At 37.0% G+C, this 23,741-nt stretch overlaps 2 protein-coding genes across 3 annotated transcripts; one reads left to right on the top strand and one right to left on the bottom strand.

Moving 5' to 3' along the window:
• Positions 1 to 4,821: 4,821 nt before the first annotated feature.
• On the bottom strand, positions 4,822 to 15,052 carry LOC132560709 (DNA-(apurinic or apyrimidinic site) endonuclease 2-like). Of its 2 annotated transcripts, XM_060225381.1 has the most exons (6): positions 14,928 to 15,052; positions 12,717 to 12,800; positions 8,398 to 8,728; positions 8,041 to 8,110; positions 5,433 to 6,003; positions 4,822 to 5,387 (listed from the first exon to the last, which is right to left on the bottom strand). In XM_060225381.1, the coding sequence occupies exons 1-6, from the start codon at positions 15,040 to 15,042 to the stop codon at positions 4,828 to 4,830; spliced, it is 1,731 nt and encodes a 576-aa protein (XP_060081364.1). In that variant the 5' UTR covers positions 15,043 to 15,052; the 3' UTR covers positions 4,822 to 4,827. The 2 variants fall into 2 exon arrangements, with proteins under 2 accessions (XP_060081364.1, XP_060081366.1); XM_060225383.1 differs by having other exon boundaries at positions 4,822 to 6,003.
• A 384-nt stretch (positions 15,053 to 15,436) lies between these two features.
• Positions 15,437 to 21,596, top strand: LOC132560701 (emerin homolog 1-like). The gene is made up of 6 exons (XM_060225371.1): positions 15,437 to 15,671; positions 15,794 to 15,950; positions 17,738 to 17,830; positions 18,518 to 18,545; positions 18,862 to 18,990; positions 19,513 to 21,596. The coding sequence occupies exons 1-6, from the start codon at positions 15,450 to 15,452 to the stop codon at positions 19,697 to 19,699; spliced, it is 816 nt and encodes a 271-aa protein (XP_060081354.1). The 5' UTR covers positions 15,437 to 15,449; the 3' UTR covers positions 19,700 to 21,596.
• The last annotated feature ends 2,145 nt before the right edge of the window (positions 21,597 to 23,741 follow it).

Genomic DNA, 23,741 nt, shown 5'->3' with positions numbered 1-23,741 from the left:
TTTTAACATATTTGACCCCTGTGACCTTGAAAGTTGGTTGAGGTCATTCATTTGAATAAACTTGGTAGCCTTTCCTCCCAGCATGCTACAGACCCAATATCGGCACTCATAGACTTTTGCTTATTGAGATGAAGTCCTTTGTATATTTTAACATATTTGACCCCTGTGACCTCGAAAGTGGGCCAAGGTCATTCATTTGAACAAACTTTGTAGGGCTCCATGCCAGCATGCTATGGGCCAAGTATTAGCCCCCTAGGCCTTCTAGTATTTGAGAAGTTATTTAAAGATTTTGACATATTTGACCCCTGCGACCTTGAAAGTTGTTCAAGGTCATTCATTTAAATAAACTTGGTAGCCTTTCCTCCCAGCATGCTACAGACCCAATATCGGCACTCATAGACTTTTGCTTATTGAGATGAAGTCCTTTGTATATTTTAACATATTTGACCCCTGTGACCTTGAAAGTGGGCCAAGGTCATTCATTTGAACAAACTTTGTAGGGCTCCATGCCAGCATGCTATGGGCCAAGTATTAGCCCCCTAGGCCTTCTAGTATTTGAGAAGAAGTTATTTAAAGATTTTGACATATTTGACCCCTGTGACCTTGAAAGTTGTTCAAGGTCATTCATTTAAACAAACTTGATAGCCCTTCATCCCAGCATGCCACAGGCACCATATCAGCAATCTGAGCCTTTTGGTTATTGAGAAGAAGTTGTTTAAAGATTTTAACATATTTGACCCCTGTGACCTTTAAAGTGGGTCAAGGTCATTCATTTGAACAAACTTGGTAGTCCTTCATCCCAGCATGTCACAGGCCCAATATCTACACTCTGAGCCTTTTGGTTAATGAGAAGTTGTTTAAAGATTTTAACATATTTGACCCCTGTGACCTTGAAAGTGGGTTGAGGTCATTCATTTGAATAAACTTGGTAGCCTTTCCTCCCAGCATGCTACAGACCCAATATCGGCACTCATAGACTTTTGCTTATTGAGATGAAGTCCTTTGTATATTTTAACATATTTGACCCCTGTGACCTTGAAAGTGGGCCAAGGTCATTCATTTGAACAAACTTTGTAGGGCTCAATGCCAGCATGCTATGGGCCAAGTATTAGCCCCCTAGGCCTTCTAGTATTTGAGAAGAAGTTATTTAAAGATTTTGACATATTTGACCCCTGTGACCTTGAAAGTTGTTCAAGGTCATTCATTTAAATCAACTGGGTAACCTTTCCTCCCAGCATGCTACAGACCCAATATCGGCACTCATAGACTTTTGCTTATTGAGATGAAGTCCTTTGTATATTTTAACATATTTGACCCCTGTGACCTTGAAAGTGGGCCAAGGTCATTCATTTGAACAAACTTTGTAGGGCTCCATGCCAGCATGCTATGGGCCAAGTATTAGCCCCCTAGACCTTCTAGTATTTGAGAAGAAGTTATTTAAAGATTTTGACATATTTGACCCCTGTGACCTTGAAAGTTGTTCAAGGTCATTCATTTAAACAAACTTGATAGCCCTTCATCCCAGCATGCCACAGGCACAATATCAGCAATCTGAGCCTTTTGGTTATTGAGAAGAAGTTGTTTAAAGATTTTAACATATTTGACCCCTGTGACCTTTAAAGTGGGTCAAAGTCATTCATTTGAACAAACTTGGTAGTCCTTCATCCCAGCATGTCACAGGCCCAATATCTACACTCTGAGCCTTTTGGTTAATGAAAAGAAGTTGTTTAAAGATTTTAACATATTTGACCCCTGTGACCTTGAAAGTTGGTTGAGGTCATTCATTTGAATAAACTTGGTAGCCTTTCCTCCCAGCATGCTACAGACCCAATATCGGCACTCATAGACTTTTGCTTATTGAGATGAAGTCCTTTGTATATTTTAACATATTTGACCCCTGTGACCTTGAAAGTGGGCCAAGGTCATTCATTTGAACAAACTTTGTAGGGCTCCATGCCAGCATGCTATGGGCCAAGTATTAGCCCCCTAGGCCTTCTAGTATTTGAGAAGTTATTTAAAGATTTTGACATATTTGACCCCTGCGACCTTGAAAGTTGTTCAAGGTCATTCATTTAAATAAACTTGGTAGCCTTTCCTCCCAGCATGCTACAGACCCAATATCGGCACTCATAGACTTTTGCTTATTGAGATGAAGTCCTTTGTATATTTTAACATATTTGACCCCTGTGACCTTGAAAGTGGGCCAAGGTCATTCATTTGAACAAACTTTGTAGGGCTCCATGCCAGCATGCTATGGGCCAAGTATTAGCCCCCTAGGCCTTCTAGTATTTGAGAAGAAGTTATTTAAAGATTTTGACATATTTGACCCCTGTGACCTTGAAAATTGTTCAAGGTCATTCATTTAAATAAACTTGGTAGCCCTTCATCCCAGCATGCCACAGGCACAATATCAGCAATCTGAGCCTTTTGGTTATTGAGAAGAAGTTGTTTAAAGATTTTAACATATTTGACCCCTGTGACCTTTAAAGTGGGTCAAGGTCATTCATTTGAACAAACTTGGTAGTCCTTCATCCCAGCATGTCACAGGCCCAATATCTACACTCTGAGCCTTTTGGTTAATGAGAAGTTGTTTAAAGATTTTAACATATTTGACCCCTGTGACCTTGAAAGTGGGTTGAGGTCATTCATTTGAATAAACTTGGTAGCCTTTCCTCCCAGCATGCTACAGACCCAATATCGGCACTCATAGACTTTTGCTTATTGAGATGAAGTCCTTTGTATATTTTAACATATTTGACCCCTGTGACCTTTAAAGTGGGCCAAGGTCATTCATTTGAACAAACTTTGTAGGGCTCAATGCCAGCATGCTATGGGCCAAGAATTAGCCCCCTAGGCCTTCTAGTATTTGAGAAGAAGTTATTTAAAGATTTTGACATATTTGACCCCTGCGACCTTGAAAGTTGTTCAAGGTCATTCATTTAAATAAACTTGGTAGCCTTTCCTCCCAGCATGCTACAGACCCAATATCGGCACTCATAGACTTTTGCTTATTGAGATGAAGTCCTTTGTATATTTTAACATATTTGACCCCTGTGACCTTTAAAGTGGGCCAAGGTCATTCATTTGAACAAACTTTGTAGGGCTCAATGCCAGCATGCTATGGGCCAAGTATTAGCCCCCTAGGCCTTCTAGTATTTGAGAAGAAGTTATTTAAAGATTTTGACATATTTGACCCCTGTGACCTTGAAAGTTGTTCAAGGTCATTCATTTAAACAAACTTGATAGCCCTTCATCCCAGCATGCCACAGGCACAATATCAGCAATCTGAGCCTTTTGGTTATTGAGAAGAAGTTGTTTAAAGATTTTAACATATTTGACCCCTGTGACCTTTAAAGTGGGTCAAGGTCATTCATTTGAACAAACTTGGTAGTCCTTCATCCCAGCATGTCACAGGCCCAATATCTACACTCTGAGCCTTTTGGTTAATGAGAAGAAGTTGTTTAAAGATTTTAACATATTTGACCTCTGTGACCTTTAAAGTGGGTTAAGGTCATTCATTTGAACAAACTTGGTAGAGCTCCATGCCAGTATCCTCTGTGCCAAGTATTAGCCCCCTAGACCTTCTAGTATTTGAGAAGAAGTCGTTTGAATGAAAAGTTTACGGACGGCGCACGGCAGACGGCGCACGGCGCACGGCGGACGACGACGGACGAAGCATGATGACTATAGGTCATCGGACCCTTCGGGTCCAGATGACCTAAAAAAAGGAAAAACGATATGAATTAGTATTGTGGATTGATCTGAAGTCAACTTTTAAGACTACAGCCACTAGATTGTATAATTTCATTACATGATAAATCATCATGCATCCATGGTGCGACATTGGTGGCACAAGGTCAACAAATATTTCCATGATAAAGGTCAGTCATCTAATGCTGTGTGTAACGCACCATCATCACATGGTGTGACATTAATGGCACAAGGTCAACAAATATTTCCATGATAAAGGTCAGTCATCTAATGCTGTATGTAATGCACCATCATCCCATGGTGCGACATTGGTGGCACAAGGTAAGCAAGTATTTCCATGATAAAGGTCAGTCATCCCATGGTGGGACATTTAGTCGCGAAAAAAGAAAAGATATTTTCATGATCAAGGTCATATTCAAGGTCACAGTCACCTCATTTAACTACTATTGAGTCAAATACCACCATCTAAAGATGCACCCATCATTCTACATTGGTAGCATTGGATCAAATAGTATAGCAAATATTGTTTGAACATGTTGTTTACGGGATTGATCTAATTATCAAGTGCCGTCCCCTAAATGCAATCGTGGTACACAGTACAACATCGGTTGTACTAAATCATGTGGTATCCAGAATAAGGCCAACGTCAACCCATGATCAGGACAATTTAGTCCATGAATCTTAATAATTCATAACTAGGTATTTAAGAATATCTGTAGACCTACATACTAGACATCAGGGCATACATGACAATGTGTCATTGGTCCTTTAACTAACCCCTGTGATCAATCTACAGTTTATTTTCATGAGTCCTTTTCAATGTTACTGATAAAAACCATGGGTCCCACAAAGTAAAATTTAAGGTATTAACACTGGACTCGCTTATAGATTTATCACAGCTAAGAGTTGAGCTTCAGCTAGTTATCTGACCATCCCTGATCGACCCTGTCCTGATACTCTCATCATTACTTAAGAACAGGTAAATGATCTTGGCTTCATGACAGTCGATGACACCAAATTAGGAATATGTAAAAGTTGATGTAACGCATCAATAATGATTCTTGATGTTCTCTCTACATTTTCTTTGATATAAATAATAAATCTGTAGAAATATTTTTATTTTTTATTGTCAACCCATTTGAAGAAATCACAACGAGCCTCTGGATTTGAGCTTAGACCTTCTGCCCTACAACAAACAAAGAACTGTTTCCCTTTATTGGGCCCCTCCTTTTTGACTGTCCTTAACAAACAAGGTTCTTTATGACCTTTACACAAGGGAGCAGTTGGCGGTCCCTTCAATAAATTTTTCCAAGCAATTGATGAGGTCTTCTTCACAGTGACTTTACCAGACTTCTGTTCCTGAGAGCTGGACGGTGAGTCAGTATCATCAGAACTAACTAAGTCAACCTTAGTTTCATTTGTCAAATGAACACTTTCACATTTTTCACTTGTAGATTCATGGCCATTTTGGCATGCATTTATCTCTGAATTAGTTTGACTTCTTTGGGAGTTATCTGAGGAAATGTTATTTTTAGATGTTGATTTCCCGAAGAAATTCATCAGGTTGGACTGTTTAGGAATTGACAAATTTTTCTTGATGTCCCCTTTTCTTCTTTTTGCTTCAGGTCCCAAGTATTCTGAACGATCACTATCAAGTCGTTTTAGACCACATCCAGGTTTATTAGGAGATTTTTTATCAAGTCGTTTTAGACCACATCCAGGTTTATTAGGAGATTTTGTTTTTAACACCTTTTCAGTTTTCTTTTCATCAACTGAAGTTTTTGAGGATATTGTCTTCTTTGGTGATCTTCCACAATCCTGTTTTGACAATGAACTATTTGATTTTGCGGATTTCATGAAGAAAGATGACAATTTCTGTTGCTTGCCAACAAACTCTGGCATATATTTTGTACACAGAGCAGGACATTTGATTGCTGGTAGAAATGATGCTGTGAATTCTGTCTTAACAGGACAATGATCAGATCCTTCAACATCTTTCATCACCCAACTCTCCTTCAGGTCACTTTTAGCCATAGGAACATCACACATTATGTAGTCAAGCCGACGGCCATAGTTGGTTTCCCGCGCAGATGTGAGGGTACACCAGTTGGAATAGGCATCAGTCTTGTTAGGGTACAGGTGTCTGAATGTGTCCACAAACAATCCACCTTTGACAGTGGATGTGGTACCCAGAAATTCTGCTGTATCATCTACAGGATCTATATCAGGATCTCTTCCAGGCTCCCAAAGGAACTGGTTCATCCACATTCTGCTGGGAGCCTTACCCCAATTCTAAAACATCAATAGTCATCCTGTTATAATTGAAGAAATCCAAAAATACATCCCAAACAGACATTGCAGTTATTTTTAAGTAAAAATATTTGAAATTACACATTATCTCAACTGGTCTTAAGATTTTTTCAACATTGGGTACTTAAATTTCAATTGTATCTATTTTTAGCCCACCATCACCAGATTGTGAGCTATGTAAATCACCCTAGGTCTGTGGTTCATCAGTACATCCATAAACAATATTTGTTATTTCTTGAGAAGTCCTTGATGGATCTTTCTCAAATTTCAGATGTAGTTTCCCTTTGGTCCCTAGTTGTGCCCATTTGATTTTGGGTCTGATCAGGAAAACAAAATGACCAAAAAGCAACTATCTTGGATTTGCCTAATAAAGTTTGATATTGTTACTTTTGGAGAAATACTCAATGTATCTCTGTCAAACTTTCTATGCATGTTCCCCTTTGGCCCTAGTTATGCATGTATACATTTGGGACTGATCAGAAGAAAAAATGGCCGGCTGATGGCCATATTGGATTTTTTCAATGAAGTTTGTCATCACTAAACTTGAAAACTACTGAAAAGATCTTTCAACTTTTCAGATATAAGTTCCCTTCGGTCCCTAATTGTGCCGGTTGGATTTTGGACCTGATCAGAAAAACGGCCGCCTGGTGACCATCTTGGATTTTTCTATGACATTTGTTATTGCTATTTCTTTAGAACTATTTGATGGATCCTTCTCAAATTTCACACGTATGTCCCATTGGTCCCTTATTGTGCCAGTTTGATTTTGGGTCTGATCAGAAAAACAAAATGGCTGACAGACAGCGATCTTGTATTTCACCTAGTAAAGTTTGTTATTGCTATTTCTTGAGAAGAACTCAATGTATCTCTCTCAAACTTTCTATGTAGGTTCCTCGTTGTCCCTAATTATACCTGTTCACTTTTGGGACTAATCAGACAAGTAAAAATGGCCAACAGGTGGAAATGTTGGATTTCTTCAATGAAGTTTGTTATCTCCATTTCTTAAGAACCACTAGATGGATCTCTCAAATTTCAAAGGTACGTTTCCCTTGGTCCCTAATTGTACCATTATGATTTTGGGTCTGATCAGGAAAAAACCAAATGGCTTCCACCTGACCATCATGGATTTGGTATTATATAGGTTTAGGACCACAGATATTCCAGGGTCTGTATTTGTGTATTATATCAGTTTAGGACCTGAGATACCTCAGGGTCTGTATATGTGTATTATATCAGTTTAGGACCTGAGATACCCCATGATCTGTATATGTGTATTATATCAGTTTAGGACCTGAGATACCTCAGGGTTTGTATATGTGTATTATATCAGTTTAGGACCTGAGATACCCCAGGGTCTGTACATGTGTATTATATCAGTTTAGGACCTGAGATACCTCAGGGTTTGTATATGTGTATTATATCAGTTTAGGACCTGAGATACCCCAGGGTCTGTACATGTGTATTATATCAGTTTAGGACCTGAGGTACTCCAGGGTCTGTATAGGTGTATTATATAGGTTTAGGACTTGAGATACCCCAGGGTCTGTATATGTGTATTATATAGGTTTAGGTGAGATTCCCCAGGGTCTGTATATGTGTATTATATCAGTTTGGGACTTAGGGTTAAGGTGAGATACCCCAGGGCATTTGGGGTTGAGGTTTGCCCCACAGATTGGTCTTTGATCATAGGTTCCTGACAATACAAACCGTTCCAGATTGGAATCAATGAACATTCATTATCAATGAGTAATTGTTACTACCTTTTTCCCTCTTCCTTGGTCTTAAAGTGTGACTGAAGTGACATGTGGCTGAGTCGTACGATTACTTCATTAATTTGGAAAACAATCCTCCTTATACTTTCTGACTTATAGAGATACCAATCTAAGATGGCCAACTGTTGTCCATGTCTCAATCTGTCTTTTAGTTCAACAGGCACAACTAGGTGATGGATAACAAACACTAAACACAGTATGGGCGGACTGGTTCTTCGTACTAGATCTAATTTGCTTTTTCACTCACCTCTAAATCTGGATCACAGTTGTCAATCTTTTTATGATTCAAATTGATATCTCCCAGGACAATCACATGACTGAAAAGTAAAAACAGATTGTTTACCAGACATACAGAAACAAGTATATCACCTACCTGAGACGGGACAGCACTTGTTACTTTTACATATATAAGATAATGTACGTTTGTACAAGTTATATATATCTGTTCCCTGTTGCTACAAGAATGAATCATCATCTGATAACGTTTAATCCACTGACATAACATACATGCAGGAGTTGAAAAATATTCCAGTAAATTACAGCTGCTGGAGATACACTTCATGCAATAAAATGGTGGATGAAAATGCAAAAAATAGACAATCACCTCCCGCTCTGTAAAAGAGCCTCTGCTCTCGTCTGAAGGAGTGCGAGAAACCTCATCTTGTAAACTTTTCTGTCTTCTCGTTCAGGATCCACCCTTGGGCAGTAAACATTGATGATTGCCAGATGAGCATCCTTACCATCACCTGTCTGTATCTGATGCTGTGTGATCACAGTCCGCCCTTCTGCATCCAAGGCCTCAAGCTCATCTGTTGAGAAATGTGTCACATCACCATAGCTTTCCACTTTCCCATCATCCTTCTGGTTCAGCAATGATGTCAGGCCTTCCTCAGCACTGTATGGTGTGGCTGTGTCTCGACAGAAATTGGCAACTCCTGCATCACATGTTTATAGAAGACTATAGATGGGTTTCAAAACATGTAAAAATATTTTCATGGACTGCTCAGTCAATCTATTCAACCTGGTGTAATCAAGAGGTCTATTGGGCATGTATCAATTTACTATCGAAATTTTTCAATATTTGATTGTAGTTTTTACTTTTTCTCCATTTTGGACTGTGGAAGCAAGGGAGAAAGTACCTTTCTGTTACATAAAATTGATTTTGGATTGTAAATGAATTGTTGGGTAGCACAGTGGTAATACACACACCTTTCACTTATGTGTAAAGAGTTTTATTCCAAGAACTAAGGTGAAAAGCATGGGGCCACCTGTCCCAGGTTCTCCGGTTCCCTTCTACAGTCAGACTTCTTAAAAACTCCCAATTGGGCCAAAAAGAGTGAATGATATAAGTTGCAATGACATGGTTCCCAATTGTTGTAAAATGAACAAGCTCAAACTTAGTGTTGCAAGCAATATACGTCCCCTGTCATGCCATGATTAGTATTTTTGAAGCAAGTTTTCATCTGGAAACTAAACATTTATTTCTAGCCATAGTGACCTTCATTGTTGACCTTTTGACCACAAACACAATCCCACACCATGTGTCCTACTAAACTTACACCGTACCAAGTTTCAACCTAATTGGTCATCCCTCACTCAAGTTATTATCTGGAAACCAAAAATCTGTTTTTAGTAACAGTGATCTATGTGGTTGCTTTTTTGACCCCATACACACACTATGTCTCCTACTAAACTAACACTACATCAAGTTTCAACTTAATCAGTCATCCCTAACTAAAGTCATTGTAACACAGACAATGTTTGGTTATTATAACACAGACAATGTTTGGTTATTATAACACAGACGATGTTTGGTTATTGTAACACAGACGATGTTTGGTTATTGTAACACAGACGATGTTTGGTTATTGTAACACAGACGATACTTGTTTATTGTAACACAGACGATATTTGTTTATTGTAACACAGACGATGTTTGGTTATTGTAACACAGACGATACTTGTTTGGACGATGTTTGGTTATTGTAACACAGACGATGTTTGATTATTGTAGCACAGACGATGTTTGGTTATCGTAACACAGATGATATTTGTTTATTGTAACACAGACGATGTTTATTTATTATAACACAGACGATGTTTGTTTATTGTAACACAGACGATGTTTGGTTATTGTAACACAGACGATGTTTGTTTATTGTAACACAGATGATATTTGTTTATTGTAACACAGACGATGTTTATTTATTATAACACAGACGATGTTTGTTTATTGTAACACAGACGATGTTTGGTTATTGTAACACAGACGATATTTGTTTATTGTAACACAGACGATGTTTGTTTATTGTAACACAGACGATGTTTGGTTATCGTAACACAGACGATGTTTACTTATTGTAACACAGACAATGTTTGGTTATTGTAACACAGACGATATTTGTTTATTGTAACACAGACGATATTTGTTTATTGTAACACAGACAATATTTGTTTATTGTAACACAGACGATATTTGTTTATTGTAACACAGATGATGTTTGGTTATTGTAACACAGACGATATTTGTTTATTGTAACACAGATGATGTATAGGTTATCACAGACGATGTTTGGTTATTATAACACAGACGATGTTTGGTTATTGTAACACAGACGATGTTTGGTTATTATAACACAGACGATGTTTGGTTATTATAACACAGACAATGTTTGGTTATTATAACACAGACAATTGTTTATTGTAACACAGACGATGTTTGGTTATTGTAACACAGACGATATTTGTTTATTGTAACACAGACGATGTTTGTTTATTGTAACACAGACGATGTTTGGTTATTGTAACACAGACGATGTTTGGTTATTATAACACAGACAATGTTTGGTTATTATAACACAGACAATGTTTGGTTATTGTAACACAGATGATATTTGTTTATTGTAACACAGACGATGTTTGGTTATTGTAACACAGACGATGTTTGGTTATTGTAACACAGATGATATTTGTTTATTGTAACACAGACGATGTTTGGTTATTGTAACACAGACGATGTTTGGTTATTATAACACAGACAATGTTTGGTTATTATAACACAGACAATGTTTGGTTATTATAACACAGACAATGTTTGGTTATTGTAACACAGATGATATTTGTTTATTGTAACACAGACGATGTTTGGTTATTGTAACACAGACGATGTTTGGTTATCGTAACACAGACGATGTTTGGTTATTGTAACACAGACGATGTTTGGTTATTGTAACACAGACGATGTTTGTTTATTGTAACACAGACGATGTTTGTTTATTGTAACACAGACGATGTTTGATTATTGTAGCACAGACGATGTTTGGTTATCGTAACACAGATGATATTTGTTTATTGTAACACAGACGATGTATAGGTTATTGTAACACAGACGATGTTTGGTTATTGTAAAACAGACAATGTTTGTTTATTGTAACACAGACGATGTTTGGTTATCGTAACACAGACGATGTTTGGTTATTGTAACACAGACGATGTTTATTTATTGTAACACAGACAATGTTTGGTTATTGTAACACAGACGATGTTTGTTTATTGTAACACAGACGATGTTTGTTTATTGTAACACAGACGATGTTTGGTTATTGTAACACAGACGATGTTTGTTTATTTTATTTTTTCTATTATTCCAGTACATCAATATATTAACCGATGACTTTGTAATGTTATAGATGAATTTCCCTTTTTGGCCTCGTAATTTGGTTTGGATATTTCTGTTTTTGTCATTGGTCAGTTCTTAAATCGTTCCTATTAGCAACTCTTCTGTTAGCCAATGGTCAGGGTTTCTTTGTTCTTACTGTGCTTTCCATCATTTTGGTGCGGTATTCAGCATTCCACTATTAGACTTTTGAGTTAACAGACCCTCATTATAACATGTAAGAAATTTACTAACTTGCACTAAATTTATAATCTAAATTCAAATTCTTTTACTTCCTTTGATATTTTCACACATTTGCTGTTTTGTGATATGATAAATGTGTACTGGTTACACTATATTGTTTTAATGATTTTTTTAGGAGTTTGTATTCACCTGTTAAACAGAAAAAGTTTGATCATAGCAAGGTGCACTCCTTACTAAATGGCCCCTGCTCCACAAACAGGTATGATTGCCATATTGATTATAGATTACTTGTGATGATTTATTCAGAATGGATATTTATTATATTCTCTTTGTATCCATATATGTTGAGAAGATAAATTCACATGTATATGTTGAATATATCGTATATGTATAGAATTCTTTAAATGTAAATCTAAATGTTAAAAATAATCATCATTTCAATCTAACATGACTAGTTGTACATTTTATATCTAAATATAGTGTGCTAATGTAGAACTGCAGGGAATTGAATAATCCATTTTTCTTCATAATAAATCAGATTAACTCTCATCAGTTTATTTTTGGTATTTTACTCCACAAATTTCAACAATGCTACATTATCATCTGGAAACTAAAAATTTATTTCCAACAACAGTGACCTTTGAAGCTGACATTTTAACCCCAAACAAATTACCACAATAGATCTCATGCTAAACTAACATTGAATCAAGTTTCAACCTGATCTGTCATTCCTTATTCAAGTTATCATCCGGAAACCGTCTGTTCGTCCGTCTGTCCCTACTTCCGTCCGTCCATATACATATGGTACTCAGTGACTAACAAAGAGGATCTATAATATTACATAAAATTAATCAAACATGAATCTACAACATATCAGCTGTGGTGTAAAATCAAATTTTCAAACTGCTTTTTTTAATCTTTCAAATGTCACGTGTAAATCATTAAATTTGAGCAACTGAAAGCTGATGCAGTCATTCAAAGCTGATAAAGAGTTAATTACCATATATGGTACAGTATCCATGAAATATTAGTAATACAAAAAATATAAGGTGTTTGATTCATACCTGAGTAACCACTACGTTTCCGGGAAAAACTAAAGTAGGAATTGTATCCTTCAACTATAGCTGTCGGCTCATCAAGTTGATCACCTGTGAAAAGCAGAAATAAAACAGAGGTCTTATGACAGATCTTTTAGAAGAAACAACATCTAGATGGGAACAGCTAATATTTCTAAGACCTAATAGTCAGAATGACCCACATTCTAAAGGCATTATAGCCTGAAATTTTGATAATCTAAAGACCAGATAGTTTGAAGGGCCTTTAATCCAAAATTATGTTGTATAACTCAATGTGGCAATTTAAACTGTTGTCAAGTTGCTTCAATATAAATTGTTCATAAACTTTGCTGTGCTCCATTTTTTCACACGGACTGTAATACTGACCAGAATTTCGCCTGGATTCACCTAGTTTTACAACATATTGCCTTCAGAATGAAATAAGAGTGATTTTTCTGGGGCCTGAATCTATCATAGACAAGTATTATCCTGTTTGATGCCACCCATTATGCATGAATGTGATAAGAATTTCCCTGCATGATTTTTCCTTCGGCTACCCTGGTGAATACCAGCTGCATTACACTGCTTGGCTATAGAAAAACTTTCCTTAGCTCCATCAGCTGAAGGTCAAGACTAGTCAACCAGAGGTCCAGGATTTGTATCCTAGCAGAGGTATTAAAATAAATCATGACCTCTGTGAGAACTTCTCTATAGCTCAATCTGTTTAACGTCGGTGTCTTGCACAGAGGTCCTTGGTTCAAATCGTAGCAGAGGCAGAGGTACCTGTGTTACTTTGCTTATTTGTGCCATTTTCGGCTGAATTATTCATGTAACTTATATGCAAGATTTCTACCGAGTACACTGCTTGTACTGAAACCAGTAACAAACTATTTACCTGTTAATGAGTTATATTTATTAGACCTTCACACTAACAGGCTTTCCACTCATTTTTCCCCTCGACAACTTTATTCTCCAACATATCTTTAACAACAACCACCATGTGGAATCTATCCACCCGTATAACCATTTGTAGAACTGGTGTCCATTCTTGGTGAAGAGCATCAGCAAGCTCCTGTTGGTTGACAGGAAGCCACTGACGATCGGTAATACAATGCTGTAAGTTGTCCCAAGCATGCTCAATCTGTTAACGGTCAGGTGAAAGACTAGGCCAGTCCATACACTCGATAGATTCTGCTTGAAGGTACTCATTCACAAATCTAGCTCTATGTGGTCGAGCACCCAAATGGTCATGCTAATCAGATGCTTAAGTGACGCAGCAGTCAGGATACCTCTCACCTACCCTACACCAAACACCTCTCCTGTTATCATGAAAGTCCATACAAAACCTGGACTCGTTCGTTAAAAGAATCAGTAACCACTGACTCTTGTCACAAATTCACATGGTCAGCTGCCCAATGCTACTGTGACAGTGTGAGTCAAGGGCATGTAGTGGTTCTATGAGCACATAATCCAAAGCTGTGAAGTCTATTCTTCACTATTTGTGCAGGAAATCATCTTCTAGTTGCTTTATTGAAGTTGTCATTCAACCTAGTGACTACTGCAAATCAATATCACCTTGTAAGGGTGCTTAAATAACAATCCTGGCAGGCTGTCGCACACCAAGGTCTACTCGATCAAGATCTCTCTGTGAAGTTTCTGGTCATCTGGAATTTATTCCAAAATCGTAAAATTACTCTTTGTGATACATTAAAGTTTGCAGTCACAGTTGTTTGTGATTTTCCTGCTTGCTGCATCCCTGCTGCTCGTCCAGCCTCTGCAACTGTTCTGCGACTTTCCATGCTAACGAATGACATTGTTCAAAACAGGATGCAAAATGACAGGACACTTGAAAGAAACACAAACTTTTGTTGCATGATTTGACGTTAAGCACACACATTCTTTCAATAAAACCGCAACTGGCAGCTTGATTAAAACCCTGTGTAACACGGTGTATTGCCGCACGATTACTGTAGGTTGAATGTTATTGTGCATACATTGGTGATAAAATTTTCTTTTAATGACAGAAAAAAAACTCATATAATTATGATCCCTAACTTTTGTTGTTCGGTACATATCATCACGGACTAAGAATCTATTCTAAGTCCGTAATATTATGTATACAATATAGGAGAACTCGGTTGTTAAAAAGAGTTATCACCCGTGAATTGCTGTAACTAAAGCACTGTGCGATGAATAACCTACTTCTACATGCTTACGTACGTGTTACTTTGGTCTCCTGAAGACAAATCACGTCCGCATCGAGAGAATCAAAAAGTGTCTTTAAATTTATCTTGCTGGCTCGGATGCCGTTGATGTTCCATGATACGATTTTCATTCTTGTGTTCAACTTTCACTTCGACGATAACTACATAACAGAGAATTGGATTGGTCGAGAATGAAAAGATCACGCTAAAATAAAATAAAAAACGAAAACATTATTTGATACGGATTTGATATTGCATTAAATCATAGTGATACTTATTATATTCAGTATTTTCAATTGATATTTTCCAACTGCAAAATATTTCTTTCTGAAATAAATAACGTATATTCTCAACCCAGCACTCAATTAAGATGAATATACTGGACAAAAATCTGATGACTACCTCCAGTCATTTGGTTCCTTTATTATAGTAAGCAACCAAAAACCAATCATATGAGACGTAACAATTTGGTATTATTTCCCGCTATTTTTTTCACAAGGTTAAGGACACGTGAATGAGTTGTTGAGCTAATAATAGTATGTCTGATCCATCGTTGCTGACTAAAGCTAAACTGAAAGAGGAATTAATACGCCACAACATACCGTTACCGAAGTCCGACGCTAGAAAGCAGGCATACGTTGATTTATATACAGAACACGTGCTCAACGAAGCGTCAGACGACGACGAAACAACGGACCTGAATGCTGATCATCGAGACAGCAGTGATACAGATGGTGAAGTTGTTATAGTTTCACAAAAGGTGCGGAAAAGTAATTAAAGTCACTTTTTCACTTCTTTAAATTTGATTTTGACAGCTTAATGTCACTCTGTGATTGAATAATCAGACATTTACAGTGTATTTTCACATCTTTTTTTTGTTAGTCAACAACCAAAGCCGGGACAGAAGTTTCTAAAGGAAGTGGAGACTTTTCCCGTAAGGATAAAGAAGCCCCTGTCATGACATCAGTTAAAGACCTTACAGATGCTGAATTAGCACAAGAGCTGCGATCAAGGGGTGCTGCCCCTGGTCCAATTACTGGTAAAATGCATATATATTTTTCTTTATGTGGCAACACATACTGGCTTAGAAACTTGGGGAAAATTCTTTCTGGTGTAGCATGTTTGATTTGTTTGGCCAGTTGCATAGTTTTAAGAATCTGGATTCATTTGTCTATAAGTTATTTCAGATTCATATAAATCATTTTGACAAACATGGAAACAACTTACTGAAAATTTTATTAGGTCATCTGACCCGAAGGGTCCGATGACCTATAGTCATCATGCTTCGTCCGTCGTCGTCCGCCGTGCGCCCCGACGTGCGCCGTCCGTAAACTTTTCATTCAAACGACTTCTTCTCAATAATTGGAAGGCCCAGGCAACTAATATTTGGCCTGTAGCTTGCTTTGATGAAGCCCTACCAAGTTTGTTAAAAAGAATGACCTTGACCTTCATTCAAGGTCACAGGGGTCAAATGTCTTAAAATCTTCAAACGACTTCTTCTCAATAACTGGAGGGCCCAGGCAACTAATATTTGGCCTGTAGCTTGCTTTGATGAAGCCCTACCAAGTTTGTTAAAAAGAATGACCTTGACCTTCATTCAAGGTCACAGGGGTCAAATGTCTTAAAATCTTCAAACGACTTCTTCTCAATAACTGGAGGGCCCAGGCAACTAATATTTAGCCTGTAGCTTGCTTTGATGAAACCCTACCAAGTTTGTTCAAATGAATGACCTTGACCTTCATTCAAGGTCACAGGGGTCAAATGTCTTTAAATCTTCAAAGGACTTCTTCTCAGTAATCAAAAGGCCCAGGCAACTAAAATAAGGCCTGTAGCATGCTGGGATGAAGGACTATCAAGTTTGTTCAAATGAATGACCTTGACCCACTTTAAAGGTCACAGGGGTCAAATATGTTAAAATCTTTAAACAACTTCTTCTCAATAACCAAAAGGCTCAGATTGCTGATATTGTGCCTGTGGCATGCTGGCCCATGAAGGGCTATCAAGTTTGTTGGGAGGAAAGGCTACCAAGTTTAATGAATGACCTTGAACAACTTTCAAGGTCACAGGGGTCAAATATGTCAAAATCTTTAAATAACTTCTTCTCAAATACTAGAAGGCCTAGGGGGCTAATACTTGGCCCATAGCATGCTGGCATGGAGCCCTACAAAGTTTGTTCAAATGAATGACCTTGGCCCACTTTCAAGGTCACAGGGGTCAAATATGTTAAAATATACAAAGGACTTCATCTCAATAAGCAAAAGTCTATGAGTGCCGATATTGGGTCTGTAGCATGCTGGGAGGAAAGGCTACCAAGTTTATTCAAATGAATGACCTCAACCCACTTTCAAGGTCACAGGGGTCAAATATGTTAAAATATACAAACGACTTCTTCTCAACAAGCAAAAGTCCATGAGTGCTGATATTGGGCCTGTAAGATGCTTGGAGGAGAGGCTACCAAGTTTGTTCAAATGAATGACCTCAACCCACTTTCTAGGTTTGGCTTGCTTTTTGTCAGATGACCGTTAAGGCCCATGGGCCTCTTGTTTTGTTTATGTACATTGTCATCCTATTCATTATCTAGGATAATATTTTGATATGTACAAAAGTTCATAATTATGAATATGTGGTTTCTAGGTGTGAAACCATCCAGTGCAATTTGATACATATCACAATCACAATAAGGGCCCTAAGATTCAATTTTCCAATTCTCTGCTTTTTCAGTGTGATAAGATATACCATACGATATAATCAACCAGCCATAAATATCACTAACAGTGAATGTATTGTATTGAAAATAATCAAATAATCATTGTTTGATATATGCAGCAACTACAAGGACAGTTTATGAAAAGAAACTGTTGAAGCTTAAGCAAGCAGAGGGAAGTACAACTGAGAAACTGATAGAGACATCACAGTATGGTATGTGGTAAATATTTGATACAAAATTTTCCATTAATACAAGTTTTAATGTAGACTTAGTCTCTCTGAAATCCCCATGTGTTTATATTTAGCTCACCATTGACTTTGATCTGAAACATTGTTGGGTTTACATAAAAAAAGTGTGTGGTCCCTTTTGGAATGTGTTGAGTGATCTTAATCATCTCTTAAACATCTCTTTGTTGTGGGAGCTCAGCTTGTGAAAAGGAGGAAGGCCTTTTATCAGACAAAATGCTTAAAAGAACTTCTAAGAGATATTTTTGTTCATTTTGGAATTCTGCTCTTTTTACACATTTTTTGAAAAAGATCCCTACTGCCATTCTGTCTCTATTTCTTGTAAATGGGTTTGACACTTTAAATTTTTGAAAATTTCACGATGGGAAATTTAATGTAACTTGCTGTTACTTTGCGTTACATGAAAGACAAATCCCAATTTAGTTTTTAAAGATTCCAAATATAGAAAACACCATTCCAGAATCACAAAAGCATTTGAAACAAAGCAATTTAACTGAAATATGTTTTTATCCCTGATTGAGTCGGTGGAGAGGTATCAAATGTTGTACATGAAATATGCAAAAGGCAGAACAAAAAATTAGGATATTATGGAAGATAATTGAAATTGCATCTTAACTTTATAGACTATGAAATATGTATACTGTTTTCTTTCAGAGGAAGTACCAGATGATGAAGAAAGATCGTAAGTAAATCATAAAACAAAAAGTCAAATTCTACCATTATAAACAAACATTACAAACAGCTGAAATGGAAGAACATGTTGCATAGAAACCGAACTCCAGGAGTTACTAAGCTGTTGTTTAATTTTGAGATAAGAATTAAATTATTTACCTGTTAATGCAATCCAATACATATAGTTAACTGGTTCAGATCAAACAATTTTCTGGTTGAAGATACCTGACTTTGAATTATATTGTTAACTTGGAAATGATATGAATATTTATATTGTAAAATTCAAGAATCAGATGGTTTGCCTCATTTTATCTTAAATTATTCAGACCTCCACCAAAACTGAGGACTCCTACAAAGAGAGCAACCCGAGCTAGCAAGAAGGTTGAGCCAGATTACTTTGGTGAAGAAACAACAATCACTCACAGAGCACCAATCCATTCGGAACCAAAGCCAACGTAAGTATGAATAGTCAACCAATAACATTTAAAAAGATGGTATAGAGGATTGATACCTGACTTCATAAATTTGAGGATTTAGGAAAGTTTTGCTGCATTACAAAGGATATAGAGTTATAACTCAGTACACTAAGATTATACGCAATACACAAAAATAATTTATCACGGTACAAAAAACACATTTTTAGCATTTCATATTAATTTCTTATGGATTCTAAATGAATAAAAGCTGTAGCTTAAGGTTGTTGTAAAAATGAAGCAATTGTGTGAAATTCCATAAGTTGGTATAAAAAGATGTTATTCAGTTTTCCCTGTCTATTTTCCTTTTTCCCATTGTAGTAGTTTTCTGCATCAGAACAGAGACGCAATGTCAAATGTTGGGATATATTGAATATATATCTCGGTTCCGTATCAAGATAATCACTAGAATAAGTGACTGTCTTAGCTGATTTTTCTGTTGCAGAGAGATATTTGCCAATTTACCATTAGTAAAAAAAGTAAATATCTAACTCTTTATTTCAGGCCGATTGTGACCAGTAAACCAGCAGGACCACGGACACCCTCTTCCACTGTCAAGCACACAGCTTTACCCAGATGGGTCAAGTTTCTTGTTTTTGTTGGTGTTTTCTTCTTTGCATATCTTGTCTACCTAAACATGGAACCCTCTGGAAGTAAAGTCCCCAAAATAACAAAGGGCACAACTTCTTAATACTGGATGAAGTGAAAAGCTTTTTCATAACAAGCTTAAGGAGGCACCATGGTGTATCTGTGAACTTATGTCAGATAGTTCTTCAACAATTGCTAATGTAACAATGCAAGGGATTTAAGCAAAAACATCTTGTATCTTTGTTGATTGATGCTAGAATGAAAACAAGCAAACTGTTTTGTTCTATTTCAAGAAAGATGGTTACTAACTTTGTTAAGTGTGCATACCAGTAATACTATTTACTGAACACTTACAGTTGTAAAATGATAAGTAGAAACATCATTATAAATATTTACATGACGATTTTGAATGACTAGGTGACTTTAGGAGTCTCTGTATTATAGGTCATTATTTCAATGCCTGAACTTGGGATTGAGCTTGATACTTTTGATTATTTGTCTAATGTCAACCTATCAAGCATTAAAAGTTATATTTAGTTGAGCTGAAAATAATGTAGCCAGTATTTTCAGGGTAACACTTGAGCATTCTATTCAGAATTCTGATTTTCAATATTTTAAAATTGTGAAGTATTGATACACTGTATTAGATGTAACGAAATGATAGAAAATTAGGTATTGGGACCAGTAAGTGAAATAATTACTATTAAATCTACAAAAGTGAGGGGGTACTGTTAAGGTGCTTATTTTCAAGGGTTTCTGTTTCTTTACAATATTACAGGATTTAATGAAATGGTTAAAAATAGATGAACAAAAGGAGACAAAAAGTCTGTTTCATTTCATGATTTTTGAGAAAATTTGACCATTCTGCTTTAAACTGTCTACTGTCTGTAAAACTGCAAAAAATTAACCATCTAGGAAAAAATTATAGTAATTTTAATTTCAACATTTATCACTTGAGACGCATTTTCAGATCAGAGATGGCAGTTATCACTAGTTACTTTAGATAGATGTTTTTTTCTCTGTTTCTATTGTTTGGATTATTTTTGTATATATTGAAACTTAGTTTTACAATACGTGCATCAACATTATGATTAAGGCTTTCCCAGATTTTAGTGACTGATGAGAGAACATCTACCACTCCTTTATAATTGATAATGATCTATTATCAATTATACAACATCTGGTTCAGCCTTTAGCTTGGATCTTTTTTGTATTAATATGTATGATACATACTTCTAGTGCTGAAATACATTGTTTGATATCACTTTGAAAGTATATTTATCACTTATGATACTCCATTTAAACAGCACCTATTCACCTTAAATATTCTGTATCTTAACACTAGAAACTGTGGAAAATCTCTCTCTTATCCATTATCACTGTATTTATTTAAGTCTATTACAGTAGAAATCTCTAGGTGGAGGAGGGGCTTTACACTTGAACCCTGAGTATAGGGTTTACAACCCAAATGTAAACATAAAAATCATTTGTCTATGTACCTGACTTCATGTGGGTGCTAATAGTGGTAGTACTAGCCAGTCCAAGAATACTGAACAGAAATAACCTTGTTATACCAGGCATATTGAAGTCAGATGGGTCTAATATTTTCAAACACTCTAAAGTCATATGAACAACAAATGATCTGTTAATTTGTATCTGAAAGGTGATATGGATCTCAACTTTTCCTATAAACACTTCAGTGTGTGTCCCTCCAGTATAAAACTTGTGTTCAAATAAAATGCGTTTTATTCCTTGGAGTAAATGAAGTTACAGTCTTTCGACAAAGCTCAGTTGGTCATATTGATTAAATTTGGCCTGTATTGTTTCATTGCTCCGAAGATTAATATTTAACTTTTAATTTATGCAATCTCTGTGACTTGTATATCTTAATTTATTTTGCAAATAACACTGAAATATAGATCTGTTTGCATATATTTTGAGCCTCTGAGAGATAAGGTGGCCAAGGTTTGGTCAATCACTTGTAAATCATATTGTTAGTCTGATGTAACCTTGTTATACCATATCTTTACCACATCATATGTGCTTAATTTGTAAACATCATATAATGTTCAACTTTACCACATGTGCTTGAAACATCATATAAGAACTTGCGATTCCAAACATTAATAAATCTGCTATTTTGAAATGTTATGTATATGTGTAGTTGTGATTTGCTACCACTGCTGTTGTTTACGTCCTATCAGAGCTTCAGAACTGCATCTTTTCGTAGCCCAGAATATATTAACATGAGAGTCATATCTATGGTATGGTAAACCTACAATACTCAATATGAAATCAACAAAATCAAGGCAGGTATGAAGACAAGCCACCAATATGTGTGACATGGATACTAGTATCAGGGTTACAGCTACAGACATACAATATGTGTGACATGGATACTAGTATCAGGGTTAAAGCTAAAGCCACCAATATGTGTGGCATGGATACTAGTATCAGGGTTACAGCTACAGACATACAATATGTGTGACATGGATACTAGTATCAGGGTTAAAGCTTCAGCCACCAATATGTGTGGCATGGATACTAGTATCAGGGTTACAGCTACAGACATACAATATGTGTGACATGGATACTAGTATCAGGGTTACAGCTACAGACACCAATATGTGTGGCATGGATACTAGTATCAGGGTTACAGCTAAAGCCACCAATATGTGTGGCATGGATACTAGTATCAGGGTTACAGCTGAAGCCACCAATATGTGTGGCATGGATACTAGTATCAGGGTTACAGCTGAAGCCACCAATATGTGTGGCATGGATACTAGTATCAGGGTTACAGCTGAAGCCACCAATATGTGTGGCATGGATACTAGTATCGGGGTTACAGCTAAAGTAACCAATATGTGTGGCATGGATACCATTATCAGGGTTACAGCTAAAGCCACCAATATGTGTGGCATGGATACTAGTATCAGGGTTACAGCTAAAGCCACCAATATGTGTGGCATAGATACTAGTATCAGGGTTACAGCTGAAGCCACCAATATGTGTGGCATATATACTTGTATCAGGGTTACAGCTAAAGCCACCAATATGTGTGGTATGGATACTAGTATCAGAGTTACAGCTGAAGCCACCAATATGTGTGGCATGGATACTAGTATCTGGCTTACAGCTACAGACACCATTATGTGTGGCATGGATATAAGTATCTGGGTTACAGCTGAAGCCACCAATATGTGTGGCATGGATACTAGTATCAGGGTTACAGCTGAAGCCACCAATATGTGTGGCATGGATACTAGTATCTGGCTTACAGCTACAGACACCATTATGTGTGGCATGGATATAAGTATCTGGGTTACAGCTGAAGCCACCAATATGTGTGGCATGGATACTAGTATCAGGGTTACAGCTGAAGCCACCAATATGTGTGGCATGGATACTAGTATCTGGGTTACAGCTACAGACACCATTATGTGTGGCATGGATACTAGTATCGGGGTTACAGCTAAAGTAACCAATATGTGTGGCATGGATACTAGTATCAGGGTTACAGCTAAAGCCACCAATATGTGTGGCATGGATACTAGTATCAGGGTTACAGCTAAAGCCACCAATATGTATGGCATAGATACTAGTATCAGGGTTACAGCTGAAGCCACCAATATGTGTGGCATGGATACTAGTATCAGGGTTACAGCTGAAGCCACCAATATGTGTGGCATGGATACTTGTATCAGGGTTACAGCTAAAGCCACCAATATGTGTGGTATGGATACTAGTATCAGGGTTACAACTGAAGCCACCAATATGTGTGGCATGGATACTAGTATCTGGGTTACAGCTACAGACACCATTATGTGTGGAATGGATACTAGTATCAGGGTTACAGCTAAAGCCACCAATATGTGTGGCATGGATACTTGTATCAGGGTTACAGCTAAAGCCACCATTATGTGTGGAATGGATACTAGTATCTGGGTTACAGCTACAGACACCATTATGTGTGGCATGGATACTAGTATCGGGGTTACAGCTAAAGTAACCAATATGTGTGGCATGGATACTAGTATCAGGGTTACAGCTAAAGCCACCAATATGTGTGGCATGGATACTAGTATCAGGGTTACAGCTAAAGCCACCAATATGTATGGCATAGATACTAGTATCAGGGTTAC

Source organism: Ylistrum balloti, unplaced genomic scaffold (assembly GCF_031769215.1).
Source record: "Ylistrum balloti isolate Yb309-2 unplaced genomic scaffold, AGI_CSIRO_Ybal_v1 Utg371104, whole genome shotgun sequence".
In the NCBI taxonomy this organism is placed as follows: Eukaryota; Metazoa; Mollusca; class Bivalvia; order Pectinida; family Pectinidae; genus Ylistrum; species Ylistrum balloti.
The sequence above is the reverse complement of the archived record's forward strand: the minus strand, read 5'-3'. Positions and strand labels throughout refer to the sequence as shown.

Bases quoted from the DNA above. Each gene is read 5' to 3' on its own strand.
- LOC132560709 (XM_060225383.1), bottom strand. From the start codon at position 15,042: ATGAAAATCGTATCATGGAACATCAACGGCATCCGAGCCAGCAAGATA. The intron at 12,801-14,927 runs GTACGTAAGCAT...TGCTTTTCACAG, and splicing joins TCAGGAGACCAAAGTAACAC to GTGATCAACTTGATGAGCCG. The intron at 8,729-12,716 runs GTATGAATCAAA...CATGTGATGCAG, and splicing joins GAAACGTAGTGGTTACTCAG to GAGTTGCCAATTTCTGTCGA.
- LOC132560701 (XM_060225371.1), top strand. From the start codon at position 15,450: ATGTCTGATCCATCGTTGCTGACTAAAGCTAAACTGAAAGAGGAATTA. The intron at 15,951-17,737 runs GTAAAATGCATA...TGATATATGCAG, and splicing joins TGCCCCTGGTCCAATTACTG to CAACTACAAGGACAGTTTAT. The intron at 18,546-18,861 runs GTAAGTAAATCA...TAAATTATTCAG, and splicing joins CCAGATGATGAAGAAAGATC to ACCTCCACCAAAACTGAGGA.